The 19395-nt window shown below is 44.9% G+C and overlaps 1 protein-coding gene across 4 annotated transcripts in view; it reads left to right on the forward strand.

The window, feature by feature from the left end:
• LOC134579473 (glutamic acid-rich protein-like) overlaps positions 1–6735 on the forward strand; it is an 85874-nt gene extending 79139 nt beyond the window's left edge. For all 4 annotated transcript variants that reach the window (XM_063438778.1, XM_063438777.1, XM_063438779.1 and 1 more), the window contains 3 exons: positions 3436–3546; positions 3657–3697; positions 6376–6735. In XM_063438778.1, the coding sequence (XP_063294848.1) occupies positions 3436–3546; positions 3657–3697; positions 6376–6470 (247 nt within the window). In that variant the 3' untranslated portion in view covers positions 6471–6735. The remainder of the gene's footprint in view (positions 1–3435; positions 3547–3656; positions 3698–6375) is intronic.
• The last annotated feature ends 12660 nt before the right edge of the window (positions 6736–19395 follow it).

The following is a 19395-nucleotide window of genomic DNA, read 5'->3' on the forward strand; positions in this document are numbered from 1 at the left end:
GTACACACACTGCATACTCACTATACACACACTGCACACACTATACACACACTATACACACAATATACACACACACTGTACACACTATGCACACACTGCATACACTATGCACACACTATACACACACTACACACACTGCATACACACTGCACAAAATATACACACACTAAACACACTGCACACACACTGCACACACTACATGCACTACACACACTGCATACACACTATACACACACTGCATACACTATGCACACTCTATACACACACTGCACACACTATACACACACTGCACACACTCTACACACACTGCACACACTGCACACACTCTACACACACTGCACACACTCTACACACACTATACACACACACTATACACACAATATACACACACTGTACACACTATACACACACATACATTTAAAAAAAAATTGCAGTTGTTTTTTACATTTCAAAGTTGGGGAGGGGGGTGCCAAATAAAGCATCCGCCCCGGGTGCCAAATGCTCCAGGTACGCCCCTGTATAGAAGGGAGCCATGTTACTATGTATATAGAGAGGAGCCATGTTTACACTGTATATAGAGGGAGACATGTTATTCTGTATATAGAGAGGAGCCATGTTTACACTGTATATAGAGGGAAGCCATGTTTACACTGTATATAGAGAGGAGCCATGTTTACACTGTATATAGAGGGAAGCCATGTTACTCTGTATATAGAGAGGAGCCATGTTTACACTGTATATAGAGGGGAGCCATGTTACTCTGTATATAGAGGGGAGCCATGTTACACTGTATATAGAGGGAGCCATGTTACTCTGTATATAGAGGGAGCCATGTTACTCTGTATATAGAGGGAGCCATGTTACTCTGTATATAGAGGGAGCCATGTTATTCTGTATATAGAGGGAGCCATGTTTACACGGTATATAGAGGGAAGCCATGTTATTCTGTATATAGAGGGAGCCGTGTTATTCTGTATATAGAGAGGAGCCATGTTTACACTGTATATAGAGGGAGCCATGTTACTCTGTATATAGAGAGGAGCCATGTTTACACTGTATATAGAGGGGAGCCATGTTACTCTGTATATAGAGGGGAGCCATGTTACACTGTATATAGAGGGAGCCATGTTACTCTGTATATAGAGGGAGCCATGTTATTCTTTATATAGAGGGAGCCATGTTTACACGGTATATAGAGGGAAGCCATGTTACTCTGTATATAGAGAGGAGCCATGTTTACACTGTATATAGAGGGAGCCATGTTACTGTGTATATAGAGCGGAGCCGTGTTTACACTGTATATAGAGGGGAGCCATGTTTACACTGTATATAGACGGAGCCATGTTACTCTGTATATAGAGAGGAGCCATGTTTACACTGTATATAGAGGGAGCCATGTTACTGTGTATATAGAGGGAGCCATGTTTACTCTGTATATAGAGGGAGACATGTTACTATCTGATGTGGTTAACTATGATTGGCCCTGGCATGTTTGTTAGTCTGGCCTGCATGGTTGTCTGGCATGAATAAAAGTAGCATGTTTCAACTATATTAGTAGTTAGACTAGTTTGCACTAAAACATGTGCAAATGGGGAGTTTGCGGTTGTGCAAATGGACTGTTTGCGGTTGTTTGCGGTGCGTTAAACGGGGAGTTCGGTCTGTCACTGTGAAGCGGGCGTAACCCTTGCACTACCTGATCGATACAACATCATACCTGATGTTTTAAAGCACGTTATTCCAAACAATTTAGGAATGTTAGGTGATTTATGCCCTTTATGGATTAAAACCAGACTCTGCATCAACTGTGTAATTTTCCATGGGAGTTTTGCCATGGATCCCCCTCCGGCATGCCACAGTCAAGGTGTTAGTCCCCTTGAAACAACTTTTCCATCACTTTTGTGGCCAGAAAGAGTCCCTGTGGGTTTTAAAATTCGCCTGCCCATTGAAGTCAATTTCGGGTTCGCGACATCACTAATGATGACATGTTCAGGAGGATATGTTTATCTATTAAGATATTGCAAGCATCTAGTTTAATCTTATAAACTTTGCTATAAGTTATTGTAATGGATTTTATATGTCTATATTTATATTTTTATATAATAAATATCTAAAAAAGACAAAACGTTATTGCTTCTAAGACAATCCTTATTTTATATTGTATTCTCAATTATTTAAATATTTTAAATAGAGGATCTCTTACTAACTATATAATATTATTGCTAAAGATATCTGTATGGTCAGCCCTGCTAAGTTCTATGCTTTAAGACGTTATAGTGGTAAATAGCGGAACCAGCTGCGGTTACACCACTAAATACTAAGCTCAAGCCATCTGTTTTTTTGTAGTCAATCTTAACTTTATACAAGCTTACCAGTGCAAATTTGCTCAGGTCAATGTAGTTGTTCGAGTGACCCTACAGGCATTTTCATGTAAACATTGTTTTTTCTCTGGTGGTAGTCACTCACACAGCCAATAAAGGTGCTTAATGGGTCACATTTTAACACTCTGCACAGAGGCACTGAACTTTTCTTATAGAGATGCATTGATTTAATGTATCTCTATGAGAAGATGCTGATTTGAGCAGAGCGGCATTTTGCTGTGCATGCACATTAGCCTCCCAATGCGGCTGAGATAATCAGTTCTGATGATCTCACCCAAGGTGGTGGATGTGTATGAGGCCAGCCATGTCAGACCCCTGCAACCCTGGAAATAAGGTGAGTTTTACCCTACTTAAGGGGGAGGGTGATAAGGGGGTGCCTGCCACCTAAATGTATTCCTGACCCTATAGTGTTCCTTTAAATAATTGATTTATGTCCACATTGTCATTGATGTCACTCCAAACTATTTAAACTGGTGAAAGAAAAATATTTTGGTTCTTTAATGGTACCTATTTATATAAAAATTATATTTGTGTGTGTGCATGTGCGAATGTGTGTTTTAAAATTTAAAAGTTGTCTTTGGACTTAAAAGAACACTATAGTGTTAGGAATACAAATTTTTATTCCCAACGCTATAATGTCCCTGTCCCTAAGTTTACAGGTTCCTTACCCCTGTCCAGCATAAAATGGCTTAAATAAATTATTTTACTTACCTTTTTTCAGCGCTGAGGCTCGCTAACATAGCACTACAAACAGCATATTTGCTGATATTATTTACTTGTTTTATGATATGATTTGGCAGTTTGTACACACATGCTGAGCCATTCGTGGTAGCTGTTTGCATTAGACATTGATCAATCTATGTTGTCAAGTGACAAATACATTTTAAAGCCACATTATAGAGAATTGGACTTGAAAACATTTTGTTAATGCAGAAAATGATAATTCTCAGATTTGCAAAGAAGAAAAAAGATGTCACATCCACTAATTCTAATATAGTGAATCTACATGTTAATCTGTTAGGCTTTCTCAAGACAAACCTATAATTTTGATCCACAGGATGGAGAAACGATGCAGTGAAGATTGTGCTATGAGTGGACTTCAGATGAGTCCATTAGAATGTAGCTCTTTATTACCCACTCAAGAATTTCTTCCTGCTCCCTCTCCCAGGTAAAACATATAGGAAAATGATAAATGATATCATATCATATGATATTCTAAGTAGACATACCTAACTATACACAATAAATAGCTCAAATAAGTGACTATTCTTTATTCAGCAATACAGATGAAGAACAGGATCCTGAAACACATTGTGAAGGTAAGGCAGAAAATACAAATGAATACTAATCAAAAGTGTATTATATCCTCATGTCAATCACATATTTTGAATGTACTGAGTATATAGCTTGTCAGGGAATGTTACACCTACAACTATAAATAGCTATTTCATACCTAAATATAACAGTATGGATATGATTACTATTATTGTATACCGCCAACAAGAGCTCCTGGTTAGACGTGTTGCTATGCCAACAGAAAAAGCTTCTTAAATGTGGTTGTGTTGTTTCACTAATGTACAGCTGTTGATGAAATAATATTTTTTTTTCTTTGCTTTATATCACATAGCAATGTTTCCTTTTTTTCCTTTTTTCTTTTGATGGGACACTTCCTATCAGTTTGATACCAAATTACTGACTGAGACTCACACAACCTCCCTACACACTTCCTGATAAACGTCTAAAGTCTAAATATTTTACCTTCCCTTTTTGCACAATGTATTAAATTTAGAATTTCTTGTCTCCTACTCTGTTTGGCTTGCTAGAGCCTGCAACAACCATATGTGCATGATTTGATTAACAGAGCTAAGAACTTGTAAAGTAAACACACTGTGTTGTAAGATCTGATAAAAAAATTAATTATTTGTTTCACAGAGGCTATGTTAATCATAAGATACAGATAGTGAGGCGCTTATATGAAAGGTAACAATTTACCTCGTATAGTCTGATGTAACAGAGATGTGTCAGTTCGGAAGTCTTAAATATCACTGGTATACAATTTCTAAAGGTACAAAAGAAACAATGTACATAGTGTAAATCGTATATATATTAAATATTGTAATGGACCGTTTCGCTCAGAAGGTGGATAAAAACCGTTTAGGCGATAATCCCCTTTTCACAGACAGGCACAGCTACTGTAAAATCACTAAAACTCACGAATTGCAAACTGTATGAATTCACCAACTCCCGAACTGCAAACACACGAACCCTGGAATCAACCGAACAGGAAAAGCATACAATCCGCTTACACTCCTGGCAGTCAGCATACAATCCAATTCCCCCAAAGAACGAGATGACACATCGCTTTGAGGGTTAAGCAGGAACTAATTTACTGAGGGCTACCTGCCCAGTATTTATGCAGGTCTCCCACCTGGTGGACACTCCCCTAAGGGACCAAATGGAAGACTGTAACAAAGGACAGACATAAACCAATTACAGACACACAGCAGTAAAACATTCCCACAATGCATCTTGATCTCCTCCCTCTATACTGGAGATAATTAGAGAAGTAATTCAATTATTTCCCAGGACAGAGGCAAAACTCCATTACACACATGGGACACAAAATACAGTGAAACACCTTAAAATACACAAAGTTACCTTTTATACATGAAACACAGACATGTCACACATCCCCAGATAGCTCAGGTCTGAGTGCACATTATTAGGTGAATGGCACTCAGACCACACAAATACAGTTTAATCGCCATGGAGCCAAAGTCTTTAATCCCACGAATAGGCTCCATGGCATGGCTATCTGGGTTAACACATATTCTCATATACAAAATACCGCATGCCGGTGTTCGGTTAAACTTGTACGAATAGGAACCAGGCGACGGACGGCTCAGCGGTGTTCGTGCAAATAAGTGTCCGTTTTTAGTTCCATAGAATCCTCGCCGAACACCGCTGGGCTTTTGCACGATTAAAATGGCCGCCGCCTCGTGGTCGGCAACCGAACAAAGACCGCCCTGGATTCGTCAATTAAGCTGCGGTTAACCGCAGCTTCAGGGAGGTAAATTGAAGGCACACTCCAGCTCCCAGGTGGTCGCGCATTCGTCAGTTTGTTCGGTAGATCAAATCTACCGAACACCCTGGCAGAAACGCACGAATATGCCTTTCTGCAGGGAAAATGAAAGGTTTAACCTGCAGGGCCATAGTCACAGGCCAGGAGGCTAACAACCAGGCTTCTCCAGTTCACAGTGGCGAGGTTGGTTTCGCCACAAATATAATTTATGAAGGGATACAATACACTCACAAGCATGGAGCTATAAACCTAGCTCCAGTATGGATGGCTGCGGGTCCGTATGGGCGACCCCCCCCTTTAGCACTGGTTAGGTGATCCTTCCTAGGGTTGATAAGAAATAAAGCCACAATAGTATAGCACTGTTATGGAATTTCCATGAAAAGTTGTAAGTTAATCCCTCTTTTGATGTCAGTTATCACATCAGCAGAAGAAGTTATATCTACAGTTACCATTAATTGGTGTTAGTGTAGAGAAAGGGCTAATGCTGTTAGGTTTAGGGTGTTAGGGTTAGGAATAATGTAGGGGTAAGGTTAGAGTAGTTGTATGGTACGAGTTAGTGTTAGTGTTATAGTGAATAGGGTTAGATGTAGAGTTGGTGTTGGGTTAGGGCTAGAGTTGGTATACTTAAAGGGATTCTATAGTCACTCAGACCACTTCATCTCATTGAAGTAGTCTCAGTGTACATGTCCCCCTTAGACCTGCAATGTAAAACATTGCTGTTTTAGAGAAACTGCAATAATTACATTGTTGGACTAAGACTGCCCTTAGTGGCTGTTAATTAGACTGTCACTAGAGGCACTTCCTGGTGGCTAACCAGATATTGGTCGCCTAACACTGAACGTCCTCATGCTCTCTCTCAGATTCTGTCTTGTCTGTATCACTTTTCTGCATTTTCTTATTTTTCTTCTCCTTCAGACTCAAGTGAAGAGGCATGTGAAAGCGACAATAAATCTAAAAACCATACATGGTCAGACTCCGATGATGACATCCATTCATTTTTTGACAAATAATCACTCTTAAGAAGAAACAGTTTTAGAGAATGATAAGTGTTCTAGCAATGTGATATTCTAACGATTAAAAAGGAATATATAGGAGATAAGTTAAGATTACTGGAAATGGTTATGTGAAGAGGGAGTATTTGTTTGATTTGATTTCACTGAACCAAATTAATACTTAAATGAAAGTGTGCAGAATGGAAATTAAGGATTTGCATAGTGTTCAAATTCAACAAGTGAAAAATTTGCTGTTCATCAATAAATATTTTTGACATTTGCATAGTTTGTGGTGTTTTCATTTTTAATAGAGGATATTATTGATCCAGATCAGAATATTGAAGGATTATATGACAAAATGTGTAATTGTTTACAGGGCTGCCACCAGAACAATCTGAGCCTCCACAATGCACATATGCATTCCCATACATACCAATATACATAGAACACATACACAGATATACATACTGCCAAACACACGTGTGCTGACACACATACATCTCATTAATACTGACACACACATGCTTAAACAAACATACACGCATACAAATGTAGAAAAATATAAACATAGCCACACAAAGATACACAAGGCCATACAGACATACTGACACTCACACAGTGCCATGCACATTAAATGTGGCACACACACACTAGCCACCTTCTTATTTTTTTTTTGCTCTACCTTGGTGCTGGATTAGAGTGGCATCCCAGGGCTACGGTGGGTTTGCAGGCAATGCTGGGTTTTCCTTGCAGGCAATGCTGGCTTACTTCTCGCACCAGAAGGAAGTGATTTGATATCAGCTCCTCCCAGTACCGCCATGCAAGAGAGCAATACGGGTTGTCAGTACAGCTCTTCAGGGGCGGACTGAGAACCCTCAGGGCCCCCGGGCAAAATAAATCAAGGGCCCCCTTACAGGCCCCACCCATACTCCGCAGCAAGCGCCATCCATGTCCCGCCTCCATGCACCGCCTCCAGCCACACCCTACACAAATCTTTAGACACAAGGAACAAAAGTGCAATAATCCCTTCGAGGCCCCAGTAGAGACTACAATTGAGGGCTAATGGGCCATGGAGGGGGGTCTTTCTAGCAGAGGCTATCTCAGTGTCCTTTAGAGAGTGTGTTAGAAAGAATCCCCTCCAGGCCCTATTAGAGACTACAATGGAGTCTAATAGGCTTGGAAGAGGGTCTTTCTAACAGAGGCCATCTCACTGTCCTATGCTGGAAACAGTCGCCTCCAGGCCCCAGTAGAGACTACAATTGAGGGCTAATGGGCCATGGAGGGGGGGGAACATTCTAGCAGAGGCTATCTCAGTGTCCTTTAGAGAGTGTGTTAGAAAGAATTTCCTCCAGGCCCTATTAGAGACTACAATGGAGTCTAATGGGGCCTGGAGGGGGGTCTCTCCAGCACTCTGGTTCCTATTCACAATATAGCAACACAACATAGCTCGCTGATACCTAGGCCAAGTTGGCTCCTCTTACCTTAATTACTGTTGCTGGGTGGCAGTCTGTGGGCTTGCTGGAAGGCTGTGGGCTTGCTGGCAGGCTGTGGGCTTGCTGGCTACTGCCGGCAGGCTGTGGGCTTGCTGGCTGCGGCTGGCAGGCTGTGGGCTTGCTGGCTGCGGCTGGCAGGCTGTGGCTTGCTGGCTGTGGCTTCCTGGCTGGCAGGCTGTGGCTTGCTGGCTGCGGTTGTCAGGCTGTGGGCTTGCTGGCTGTAAGCCTAACTGTTGGCCTGTGGGCTGGCTGGTTGGCTACTGGCCAGCCTGTGGGCTGGCTGGCCACTGGCCAGCCTGTGGGCTGGCTGGCCGGCCTGTGGGCTGGCTGGCTGGCCTGTGGGCTGGCTTGCTGGCTACTGGGACACTTGTAGATTATTTAAAGAAATAATCCATGCACAATAACCACTACTGCTCTGTGTAGTCGTTATGGTGCCAGGAGGGCTGGGCCCCCCTTTCAGAGTAAGTAGTCAAACCATTTAAGAACAGTTTGACAACTTACCTGGGGTCTGCTGGGATATGAGGTTGTAGTAGGGTATAGGAGCAGTGGTGCAATGTGTAAGGGGTGCAGTGTGTGTGAAAGGTTCAGTGTGTGTGAGGGGGTGTAGTGTGTGAATGTGTAGGGTGTGTGGGGCAATGTGTGTATGAGGGGGCTGTGTATGTGTGTGGCAATGTTAGTATGGGGGGCTGTGTGTGTATGGGTGGGCAGTGTATGTGTGTGTGTGTGAGGCAAGTGTGTAAATGTGTATGGTGTGTGTGTGTGGGTGTATGGGAGGCAGTGTGTGAATGTGTATGGTGTGTGGGGGCAGTGTGTTTATGGGGCTAGAGTTCACTCTAACCACTGCGACCACCAGGAATCCCGCAGTAACCGCGGCAACGATCTGTGCTCGCGCAAGAAGGACCCAGAGGAGCTAAAGGCTGAGCTCCCGGGTCCTCTCTTCCTCCCTCCCCTGCCGGCTGCCCGCACGGTGCCTGCGGACAGTGGAGGGGGCAATTGCCCTCCTCTTACTCCCCCCTCCCCCTCTTCTTACCCCCCTTCTTACTCCCCCCTCACTCTCTTCTTACCCCCATCTTACTCTCCCCCTCTTCTTACTCCCCCCTCCCCCTCTTCTTACTCCCCCTTCTTACTCTCCCACCTCTTCTTACTCCCACCTCTTCTTACTCCCACCTCTTCTTACTCCCACCTCTTCTTACTCCTCCCTCTTCTTACTCCTCCCACTTCTTACTCCCCTCCCCCGCTTCTTACCCCCCCTCTTCTTACTCCCCCTTCCTCTTTTTACTCCCCACTCCCCCTCTTCTTACCCCCCTCCCTCCCTTCTTACTCCCCCCTCCCCCTCTTGTTACCCCCTTCTTACTCCCCCCTCTCTTCTTACTCCCCCTACCTCCTCTTCTTACTTCCCCCCTCTTCTTACCCCCTCCCCCTCTTCTTACTCCCCCTCTTCTTACTCCCCCTTCCTCTTTTTACTCCCCACTCCCCCTCTTCTTACCCCCCTCCCTCCCTTCTTACTCCCCCCTCCCCCTCTTGTTACCCCCTTCTTACTCCCCCCTCTCTTCTTACTCCCCCCTCCTCTCTTCTTACCCCCTCTCTCTTCTTAACCCCCCTCCCTCTCTCTTCTTAACCCCCCTCCCTCTCTCTTCTTACCCCCCTCCCTCTCTCTTCTTACCCCCCCTTCCTCTCTCTTCTTACCCCCCCTTCCTCTCTTCTTACCCCCCTCCCTCTCTCTTCTTACCCCCCTCCCTCTCTCTTCTTACCCCCTTCCCTTTCTCTTCTTACCCCCCTCCCTTTCTCTTCTTACCCCCCTCCCTCTCTCTTCTTACCCCCCTCCCTCTCTCTTCTTACCCCCCTCCCTCTCTCTTCTTACCCCCCCTCCCTCTCTTCTTACCCCCCTCCCTTTCTCTTCTTACCCCCCTCCCTTTCTCTTCTTACCCCCCTCCCTTTCTCTTCTTACCCCCTCCCTCTCTCTTCTTATCCCCCCTCTCTCTTCTTACCCCCTCCCTCTCTCTTCTTACCCCCCTCCCTCTCTCTTCTTACCCCCCTCCCTCTTTCGTCTTACCCCCCTCCCTCTTTCGTCTTACCCCCCTCCCTCTTTCGTCTTACCCCCTCCCTCTTTCGTCTTACCCCCTCTCTGTTCTTACCCCCCTCCCTCTTTGTTCTTACCCCCTCCCCTTTGTTCTTACCCCCTCCCTCTTTGTTCTTACCCCCCCCTCCCTCCCTCTTTGTTCTTACCCCCCTCCCTCCCTCTTTTTTCTTACCCCCCCTCTTTTTTCTTACCCCCACCCGCCCTCCTTGTTCTTGAAAAAAATCCTCATTAGTAAGATCCGCAGATGTTGTAGAACTACAACTCCCAAGATGCTTTGGATGTCTTTAGAATGCATTTAAAATGACAAAGCTATATTGAAACTGTAGTTTTAAAATATCTGGGAATCTATATTTTGGGAACCCCTGATATACACCAATAATAAAATCTTTTAGACAGCTGATTATATTTCATAGAAATAGTGCTATGTCCAGTTGGGGAGATAGACATATCTAATTGAGGTGGAGTGAACCCCTTTAAGGTATAAACAATATTTTTTCCAAATAACCTGTGACGGAGCCCCCTTACTCTGACCGAGTAGCTCCGCCCAGTCCACTTCCCAGTCACTTTTATGGACCCTGGATCACCTTATAGCCTGCCACTGAAGCTTGACTGGGGTCTCTCCAGAGCTCTTCCACCTGACCAGGCTGCATCATTCTTCTTCCAGGTAGGTATTATTCCCTCTGAAGTTCTGCTTCCAGGCAGGTATCCCTACCTTTGCTGTGTGAGCAGCTACTGCCTTTATAAAGACATATTAGACACAGGACACACAGTTCCAAAATGATCTAGCATACAATACTTTATTTTTGAACAAGGACTAGTGTTTGATGACTAGTCCTTAAGCATGTAGTGAAAACCAATAATATATAAACATACATAATGTGAAGAACAAGCAACATAATAATGCCTCCAATATATAATATAATTATAACTTTTCAAACTATGGGAAAACATAGATAAATATAGATGCAACTTGTCAGTTTTTAGAATATCCTAATTTTCATATTGTGATTATGCCAACAATGTGTCAACCCTCTTATACTTACCTTGGCGGTCTGCCGACGCCTGGATTCGACAGACTGTCGCTCCCACGCAGCATGAGGTTCAACTCAGCCTCAGGGATGCTGGCCACTGTGCACCCGCCCCTTTTTATGACGTTATGATGACGGAAGAGCGCTATGCAAAAGAGCTCGGCATACACAAGTACCTTTTGGGGGCGTGTTTATGCTAACCACACCCCCAACCATGTAAAAGCACAGCCTGCCCAAAGCACAGTGCCCTGTTGTTCTTCCTAGTATTCCTTGTGTCACTAGTGTCCTTATAGCGCGTTCCTGTATCCGTTGTGGTATATATTTGGTTTTGACCCGGTTTCCTCTCAACTATATGTTTTCTGGCTCCCTTGAGTCGGCTTTGTTTCTCGTACTTATGTATTCCTGGCTTCCTTTGATCTTGGCTTGTTATGACTTCCTTAAAGTGTATTCTTTATTATGGCAATTCTAAGGACCGGTTTATGGATCTTCTTTCTGTCTTTGTTTTCTCCTGGTTGGTTTTCACCCTGCATGTTGGGTTGTTTCACCAACTGAGGGCAATGGAGAGTCATCACAAACCTGAAAATATAAATCTCCTTTTAAAATAAGGGTAGCCCTACCTAGCAACAATGGCAAACCCAAAATCCAAACCAGAGGGGAAAGCAGTCCAAATGGCCCCCTGTAACTGCCTCCTCAAAACAGAACCCCATTCCAGGCCAGGGCCCATATGCATTGGGAAGGAGGTTAACCTTGAATACCTCTCCAAGTACCAAGGTAATGGAGGATTTCATTACAAAACCAATGATAAAATCTTGTAGACAACTGATGTGCAGGGTGTGAAAAATGCTGTCACATCAGGAGTGACTTTCAAAGTCTAGAAGGCCAGCAATTTTCACATCCTGTGTTTATATGTATACAACCCCTTCCACCTGAAGTCTGTGGATAGTTACTACAATGTTAAACAAACATCTACAGAGCATACAAACAAAGTATGAATACACTTGGAAAACCAAGAGAGTGCTCCTGTCTTTACTTTGTTTGTATGTATGTATGTATATATATATATATATATATACACACACACACTCACATATATACACACTGTTCCAAATTATTATGCAGATGATATTTTTATCGTTTACCTAAATAATTTATGTAAATAACAGTCAGCATAATTCTCATGTTATCAACTATTAAGAGTACAATTCAAATTTTATTGAACAAATCTCCTAATGATAACAGTATTTTTTTAAACATAAAAAACTTACAATGCACTGTTCCAAATTATTACGCACAGTAAGTTTCAAAACACTTTATAGGTTGTAAAGAACTGAAAAATGTCATTTGTTGTGTTTGCAGCATATTTACTGAAATCAAAAGCTATTTCAATCAAACTTATAACAACATTTTAACTTTTTAAACATTTTAACAGGTCACGTTACATTTTAGCATAGGACCCCTTCTTTGATAGCAGCTTCACAAGTCTTGCATCCATTGAACTTGTGAGTTTTTGGACAGGTTCTGCTTGAATTTGTTTGCAAGATGTCAGAATAGCCTCCCAGAGCTGCTGTTTGGATGTAAACTGCCTCCCACCCTCATAGATCTTTTGCTTGAGGATGCTCTAAAGGTTCTCAATAGGATTGAGGTCAGGGGAGGATGGAGGCCACACCATGACTTTCTCACCTTTTATCCCCATAGCAGCCATTGATGCAGAGGTATTTTTTGCAGCATGAGATGGTGCATTGTCATGCATGAAGATGATTTTATTTCGGAAAGCCTAGTTCTTCCTTCTGTACCAGGGAAGAAAGTGGTCAGTCAGAAACTCTACATACTTTGCAGAGGTCATCTTTACACATTCGGGGACCCTAAAGGGGCTGACCAGCTCTCTTCCCATGATTCCGGCCCAAAACATGACTCCACCATGGCCTTGCTGACGTTGCAGCCTTGTTGGAACAGGGTGGCCGTCCACCAACCATCCACTATTCCATCCATCTGGACCATCTAGGGTTGCACGGCACTCATCAGTGAACAGGACTGTTTGAAAATTAGTCTTCATGTATTTTTCTGCCCAATGCAGCCGTTTCTGCTTGTGAGCATTGGTTAGTTGTGGCCAAATAGCAGGTTTATGCACAGTTGCAAGACTCTGAAGGACTCAACCTTGATGTCCGTGGGACTCCAGAGGCACCAGCAGCTTCAAATATCTGTTTGCTGCTATGTAATGGTATTTTAGCAGCTGCTCTCTTGATCCAATGCATGGATCTGGCAGAAATTTTCCTCAATGTGCCTTTATCTGCACGAACCCGTCTGTGCTCTGAATCAGCCAAAAATCTCTTAATAGTGCGATGATCACGAAATATCTAATGTTTTCATACCTCGTCCAAGGCATTGAACTATTTCACTCATTTTGGCAGTAGAGAGATCCTTTTTCTTCCCCATATTGCATGAACATTGTACTCTTAAAGGACCACTCTAGGCACCCAGACCACTTCAGCTTAATGAAGTGGTCTGGGTGCCTGGTCCCTCTAGGATTAACCCTTTTTTTTTTTTATAAACATAGCAGTTTCAGAGAAACTGCTATGTTTATAATAGGGTTAATCCAGCCTCCAAATCCTCTATTGGCTGTCTCACTGACAGCCGCTAGAGGCGCTTGCGTTATTCTCACTGTGAAAATCACAGTGAGAGCACGCAAGCGTCCATAGGAAAGCATTGTAAATGCTTTCCTATGAGACCGGCTGAATGCAACTCTTGCTGCGCATGCGCATTCAGCCGAAAGGGAGGATCAGAGGCGGAGAGGAGGAGGAGAGCTCCCCGCCGGGCGCTGGAATAAAGGTAAGTTTTAACCCTTTACTCTCCCTAGAGCCCGGCGGGAGGGGGTGCCCTCAGGACACTATAGTGCCTGGAAAACGAGTGGCACTATAGTGGTCATTTAATAATGTGGAACACCTTCCTTTAGTAGTTTTTCCTTAAATTGGGCTCACCTGGCAATCTAATTATCACAGGTGTCCGAGATTGTTTTCAGTGATCAAAAAAGCCCTGAGACACAATGCCATCCATGAGTTAAACTGAAAAACAAAATATTTAATCTTTGTGACACTAGACATAGAATTTGCATAATAATTTGGAACAGGGTGTACATATATACACTAACACACATATATTATTATTATTATGTGTAAAGCGCCAACAAATTCTGCAGTGCTGTACAATGGTTGGACTAACACACATATACAGCATTAAACATGTTTTTTATATATACATATAAACCTACATATGAACATATAGAAAAAAAAGAAATATACATAAATACAGAAAAATACAAATAGCACAAAAGAATATTTTTTTAATTCTTTATTAGAAAACACCCCTGACCAGCAACCTGTCCTACGCAGAAAACCAAGCCTTAAAGGAACTACGCTCTGATAAGAACATTATCATCAAACCCTCAGACAAGGGGGGGAATATTGTCATTCTGGAAAAAGATATTGTTATGGACATGAAATATTAACCCAATTCAAGCTAGTAAAATGTCTATTTACTTTATATAGTTTCAATCAGTATTAATCAATTTATATGTGATTTACCTAAAATGGCCGCTAGGGCCAGGGAGTTTCCCATTGACATCGACTAACACCCTCACTAACAAGATGGCGCTGGAATCTGGGGGAGACCTGCAAGATACCAGTGACATCACACCCGGTAGGAAGAGCAATAAATCAACCACTTAACCCCTAACCAATTATTGATGTATTATTCCATGTTATCTCTGACAAAGCATATGATGTAATTTTGCTTTATAAGGGGCATGCCACCCCCTCTGAATAAACATTCCTCAAGTTTTTCATTAACCTGAAACTTGTGTCTGGTGTGAATTACTTTACTCTCTACCTTCTATCCCCCCCTTAACATTCCTACTCCTCCTCCTCTTCCTTCCACCACCCCTCCCTCTACTGATCTGTCATCATTCCTCTCTGCTATTTCAGCCGCTATGGCCCGTCCTTCTACTCCTGCCTCTCCTACTACACCCTCTAACGATCCCCCTGTTCCTGATACTCCTCTTCTTTCCACTACCCCTCCCTCTACTGATCTATCGTCATTTCTCTCTTCTATTTCCACCACTCTGGCCCGTCCTTCTACTCTCACCCCTCCTACTACACCCACTAATGATCCCCCTGTTCCTGATACTCCTCTCCCTTCCACCACCCCTCCCTCTACTGATCTGTCATCATTTATCTCTATTTCCGCCACTCTGGCCCGTTCTACTACTCCTACCCCTCCTACCCCTCCTACTGTACCCTCTAACGATCCCTCTGCTCCAGCTACTCCTTTTCCTTACACTACCCCTCCCTCTGCTGACCTGTCATCACTCCTCTCTGCCATTTCCACTGCTCTGACCCTTCCCTCTACTCCGGCTACTCCCACCCCACCTCTTAATGCTTCCGCTCCTGATATTGCTCCCCCCATACTCCACCTCCTGCTGTTTCCTCCCCTACTGATCTATCTACACTACTTTCTGCCCTTTCCGCCTCTAAGGCTCTTCCCACTACTCCTGCCCCTCCTACTTCACCTTCCACTGCTCCTTCCGTTCACGTTCCTGTTTCCTCTTCCCCCATTGTGTCCTCCCTCTCATCCGCTGTCCACCCTCATTTCTGCTCTGTCCACCCACCTGCTTCACCCAGTCCAGATTGCCCCTACTCCCACCCCGGCCCCTGTTCCTGTTACCCCTGACACAGCCTCTAGTTACCCACTCATGGTTGTAGGTATGGATGAGTCTACCACGTCGGGACAACCCTATGCTATGGGTGTCTCTCCTGCAGCATCAGGCTTCCATCCTACTACTTATCAGTTAGTTACTCCCCAAACCGTCGCCATTGGCCCCCTCGGCCCTGCTGCCCCGGTTACCCAAGCTCCTGTCCCCCTCGATGTTGCTTCTTACCATGGTCCCCAATCCCTGTTCCCCCTGAAGATGACAATGTGCAAGGGCATAATCCGTTCCGCCCGCCTGATAATAGGGTTTCTCAGAGACAGGTTACTTCAGGTCTCCACCTCCAAGTACCCCCTGCTGCAGAAGGTGCTCCCCCCATGTATGTCACTTTCAATCCCTCACAAGCCGCCACTCTGGTCACCTCCCTCCCTGACCCAGAGAAACAGCCCATGCCTTTCTTTCGAAGAATGGCCCAAATCCGTAAGACAGATTCCGCTGCATGGCGAGACCTCTACAGCTTGTGTGAAATTAAAGCTGGTGATGCCTATTGGCCGATTATGGAAAGGAGTTTCAATGATGCCCCTCTCACAACTGACATGGATTTCCAATCAGGCATTACCTTTTGTGAACAACTCCGTGCTTGGGCCCAAGATAAATTGGCTGATCAGGCCACATGTATAAATGATATCGTTCAAGATAAGCTTGAGTCCGTAGAGAAATACCATTCACGCTTGATCCAGACTTTTTCTGACCTTGGATTCAGTTTACACAATAAAGCTCATACCCAGATGTTGTCTGCTGCCTTCGTGGCTGGCTTAAGAGAAGCCATTCGGAAAGGTTTAGTACTTTCCCGTCCTGAATACAGGATAATCCCTTTGGACACTCTTTTGTTGGTTGCTAAAGGTTTGGAGTCAGTGTTACAGCCCACACAGAGAAGAAATAATCCCCTAATGTTCACTGCCACGGTTACCATTACCAAGCCTACCGCTGCCCCTCCAGGTTACCCCACACAGCCGACTATACCGCCTACCCAGGGCCAGTTTATGCAATCTGCCCCGAGGCCCCAGCTTAGGACCTGTTTCAACTGTAATCAGTTGGGCCACTACCGGAAGGACTGTCCCCATCCTAGGGCGTATAGAATAGACCGTCCCGCTCCTCCTTGGGTTACCATGCATACCCTAATGCCCCTGCAGTGGGGCTGTTTTCAGCCTGTTTATTTTCCCCCGCCACCTCCACCTGCTAATGTCCCATGTTTTCCACCCCCGGAGTATTCCCAGGCTCCCCCACCTCCTCCAGACATTCGTACTTACCCTCCCAATCCTGCTGATTCGTACTTACCCTCCCAAATACCCGCAGGATGAGTGCCTCATGCCCAGCCAGAGCTGCTCAGCATGCCAGGGCCCTCAGCCATGCCACCCCTCTACTTCCACGCGCCATTACACTGGTCCTGATCAGGCTCACCTAGACCTAGTGCAATAGGTAACTGGCAAACCTGTGTCTAACACCCCTGTCATGGCAGTGTCTACAGGGGATAGGGGGGGGGGCTCTTGCTACAGTTGTCCTGCCTGTTGAGGGACATCCTACCACCTTTTTAGTTGACACAGGTGCAGCCTGCAGTGTTCTCAGAGAACAAGACCTGCCTGACCCATCCTTTCTGTCAGACACTGATGTATCTTGTGTTGGTGTTGATGGTACTCCACACAGTAATCCACTCACTAAACTCCTACATGTGGGCTCCGATATTCTTTCCCGTTTTGTTGTTTCCTCCACTTGTCCAATTAACCTCTTGGGTGCTGATGTCTTATCACGACTCCAGGCATCTATTACCTTCACTGCAGATAGTCAGGTTCAGTTATTCACGCTCCTCTCACGTAAAGACACTTCTGTCCTCTGTTCTTTACCCCTGCTACAACATCTAACATCCCCTACAGAGGGAACCAGGGTCCGAGATGCCCCCAGTGCTCTAGACAGGGTCCCTAGTAAACTCTGGTCCACCGGCCCCGATGATATTGGCCGTCTCCGAGTTCCACTAGTTGTGGTTACTCTTCTGCAAGGAGCTGCCCAACCACGATGACCACAGTACCCGTTGTAACCTGCACAAGCTCTCGCCATCTCCAAGCAAGTTGACAGGCTCCTGGCAAAAGGTGCTCTCATCAAATGTGTATCACAATGCAATACCCCTTTGTTTCCTGTCAAGAAGAAAACTGAGAAAGGACAACCTGATCAATACCGCATGGTCCAGGACCTCCGTGCTGTTAATGATGTCACTGTCCGGGACACTGCTGTTGTCCTCAACCCACATACGCTGTTGTCTCAGGTCCCACTGACAGCCAAGTTTTTCACGGTGGTTGACCTTGCTAATGCCTTTTTTAGTGTACCTTTGGATCCCTCCTGTCAACACCTCTTCGCTTTCACCCATGACCGCCAGCAGTACACATGGACTGTCATGCCACAGGGAGCACAAAACTCTCCCACCCAATTTGCAAAAGCTATGTCTGCTGTTCTGGAACCTTGGCAGAAATCTCATCCGGATGTGGTCCTACTTCAGTATGTTGATGATTTCCTCACTGCAGAACGGGACTCTGATGACCTCCTGTGTTTCCTAGCGGAAGAAGGGTGCAAAGCTTCTTAGTCCAAGTTACAGTGGTGCCGGCCCTCTGTGGTCTTCTTGGGACATTGCCTCTCCCATGGCACCCCGTCATCTCACCAGAAACAGGATCCTCGCCATTTTAAACCTGCCCCCCTCCCTGTCTACTCACCAGACTCTTCATGGTTTCTTGGGCCTCATCACATACTGTAGATCCTGGATACCTGACACCTCTCAACTCATGCAACCTCTCTATGATGCTTTGAAAAGCGAGCCATTCTCACTAGCATCTCAAGCATGGGACTGTTTCACTGCTCTACAAAAGGCTCTCTCTTCCGCTCCGGCTTTGGACCTACCCAACTACCAGTTGCCTTTCAAACTGTTTGTCTCGGAAAAGATGCTTCTGGGGTCCTCACACAATCCCATGGCTCTCGCCAAAGACCTATTGGCTATTTCTCATGCATGTTTGACCCCGTGGCTAGGGGAAGTCCCTCCTGCCTGCATGCAGTTTTCGCTGCCAGTGCCTTATTAGACGAAACCAATTACTTTGTCCTTGGACACAAACTGACCGTTTTAGCTCCACATGACATTGCCGCCATTCTACAACAAGTCCAGCCAAGTCCAGCTATTCTCAACAACATCTCCGCCTACAGGCATCTCTTCTACTACCTGACAATGTCACACTTCAACGCTGTTACACTTTGAATCCAGCCACTCTTCTGCCACTTCCCAAGGGGGGAGTGCCGCACTACTGGTACAGTTTGCATTGCGCCCTATGGTTCAAAGATACTCCAGGCCCTGACTCATACTACGAAGAGGAGCTGTTCCGTCTGGTGGAAATACGTATTACATTAACGGACCTATTCTGTGATTCCCAAGGCAACATGGTTCTACTAGTCTATCTACCAATGGAAGTATCACATCTCTACCACGATTGGGAGGTGGCCGTTCCTCATATCTCCTTCACCAAGTCTCCTGATCTCACATGGAAAGATCTAGGCCCAATGGCCAAATCATGGAGTACTATGTCCCAAGAACAACTTGCACTGGCGGAAG

The sequence above is a fragment of the Pelobates fuscus genome, chromosome 12 (assembly GCF_036172605.1).
Source record: "Pelobates fuscus isolate aPelFus1 chromosome 12, aPelFus1.pri, whole genome shotgun sequence".
NCBI classification, from domain to species: domain Eukaryota; kingdom Metazoa; phylum Chordata; class Amphibia; order Anura; family Pelobatidae; genus Pelobates; species Pelobates fuscus.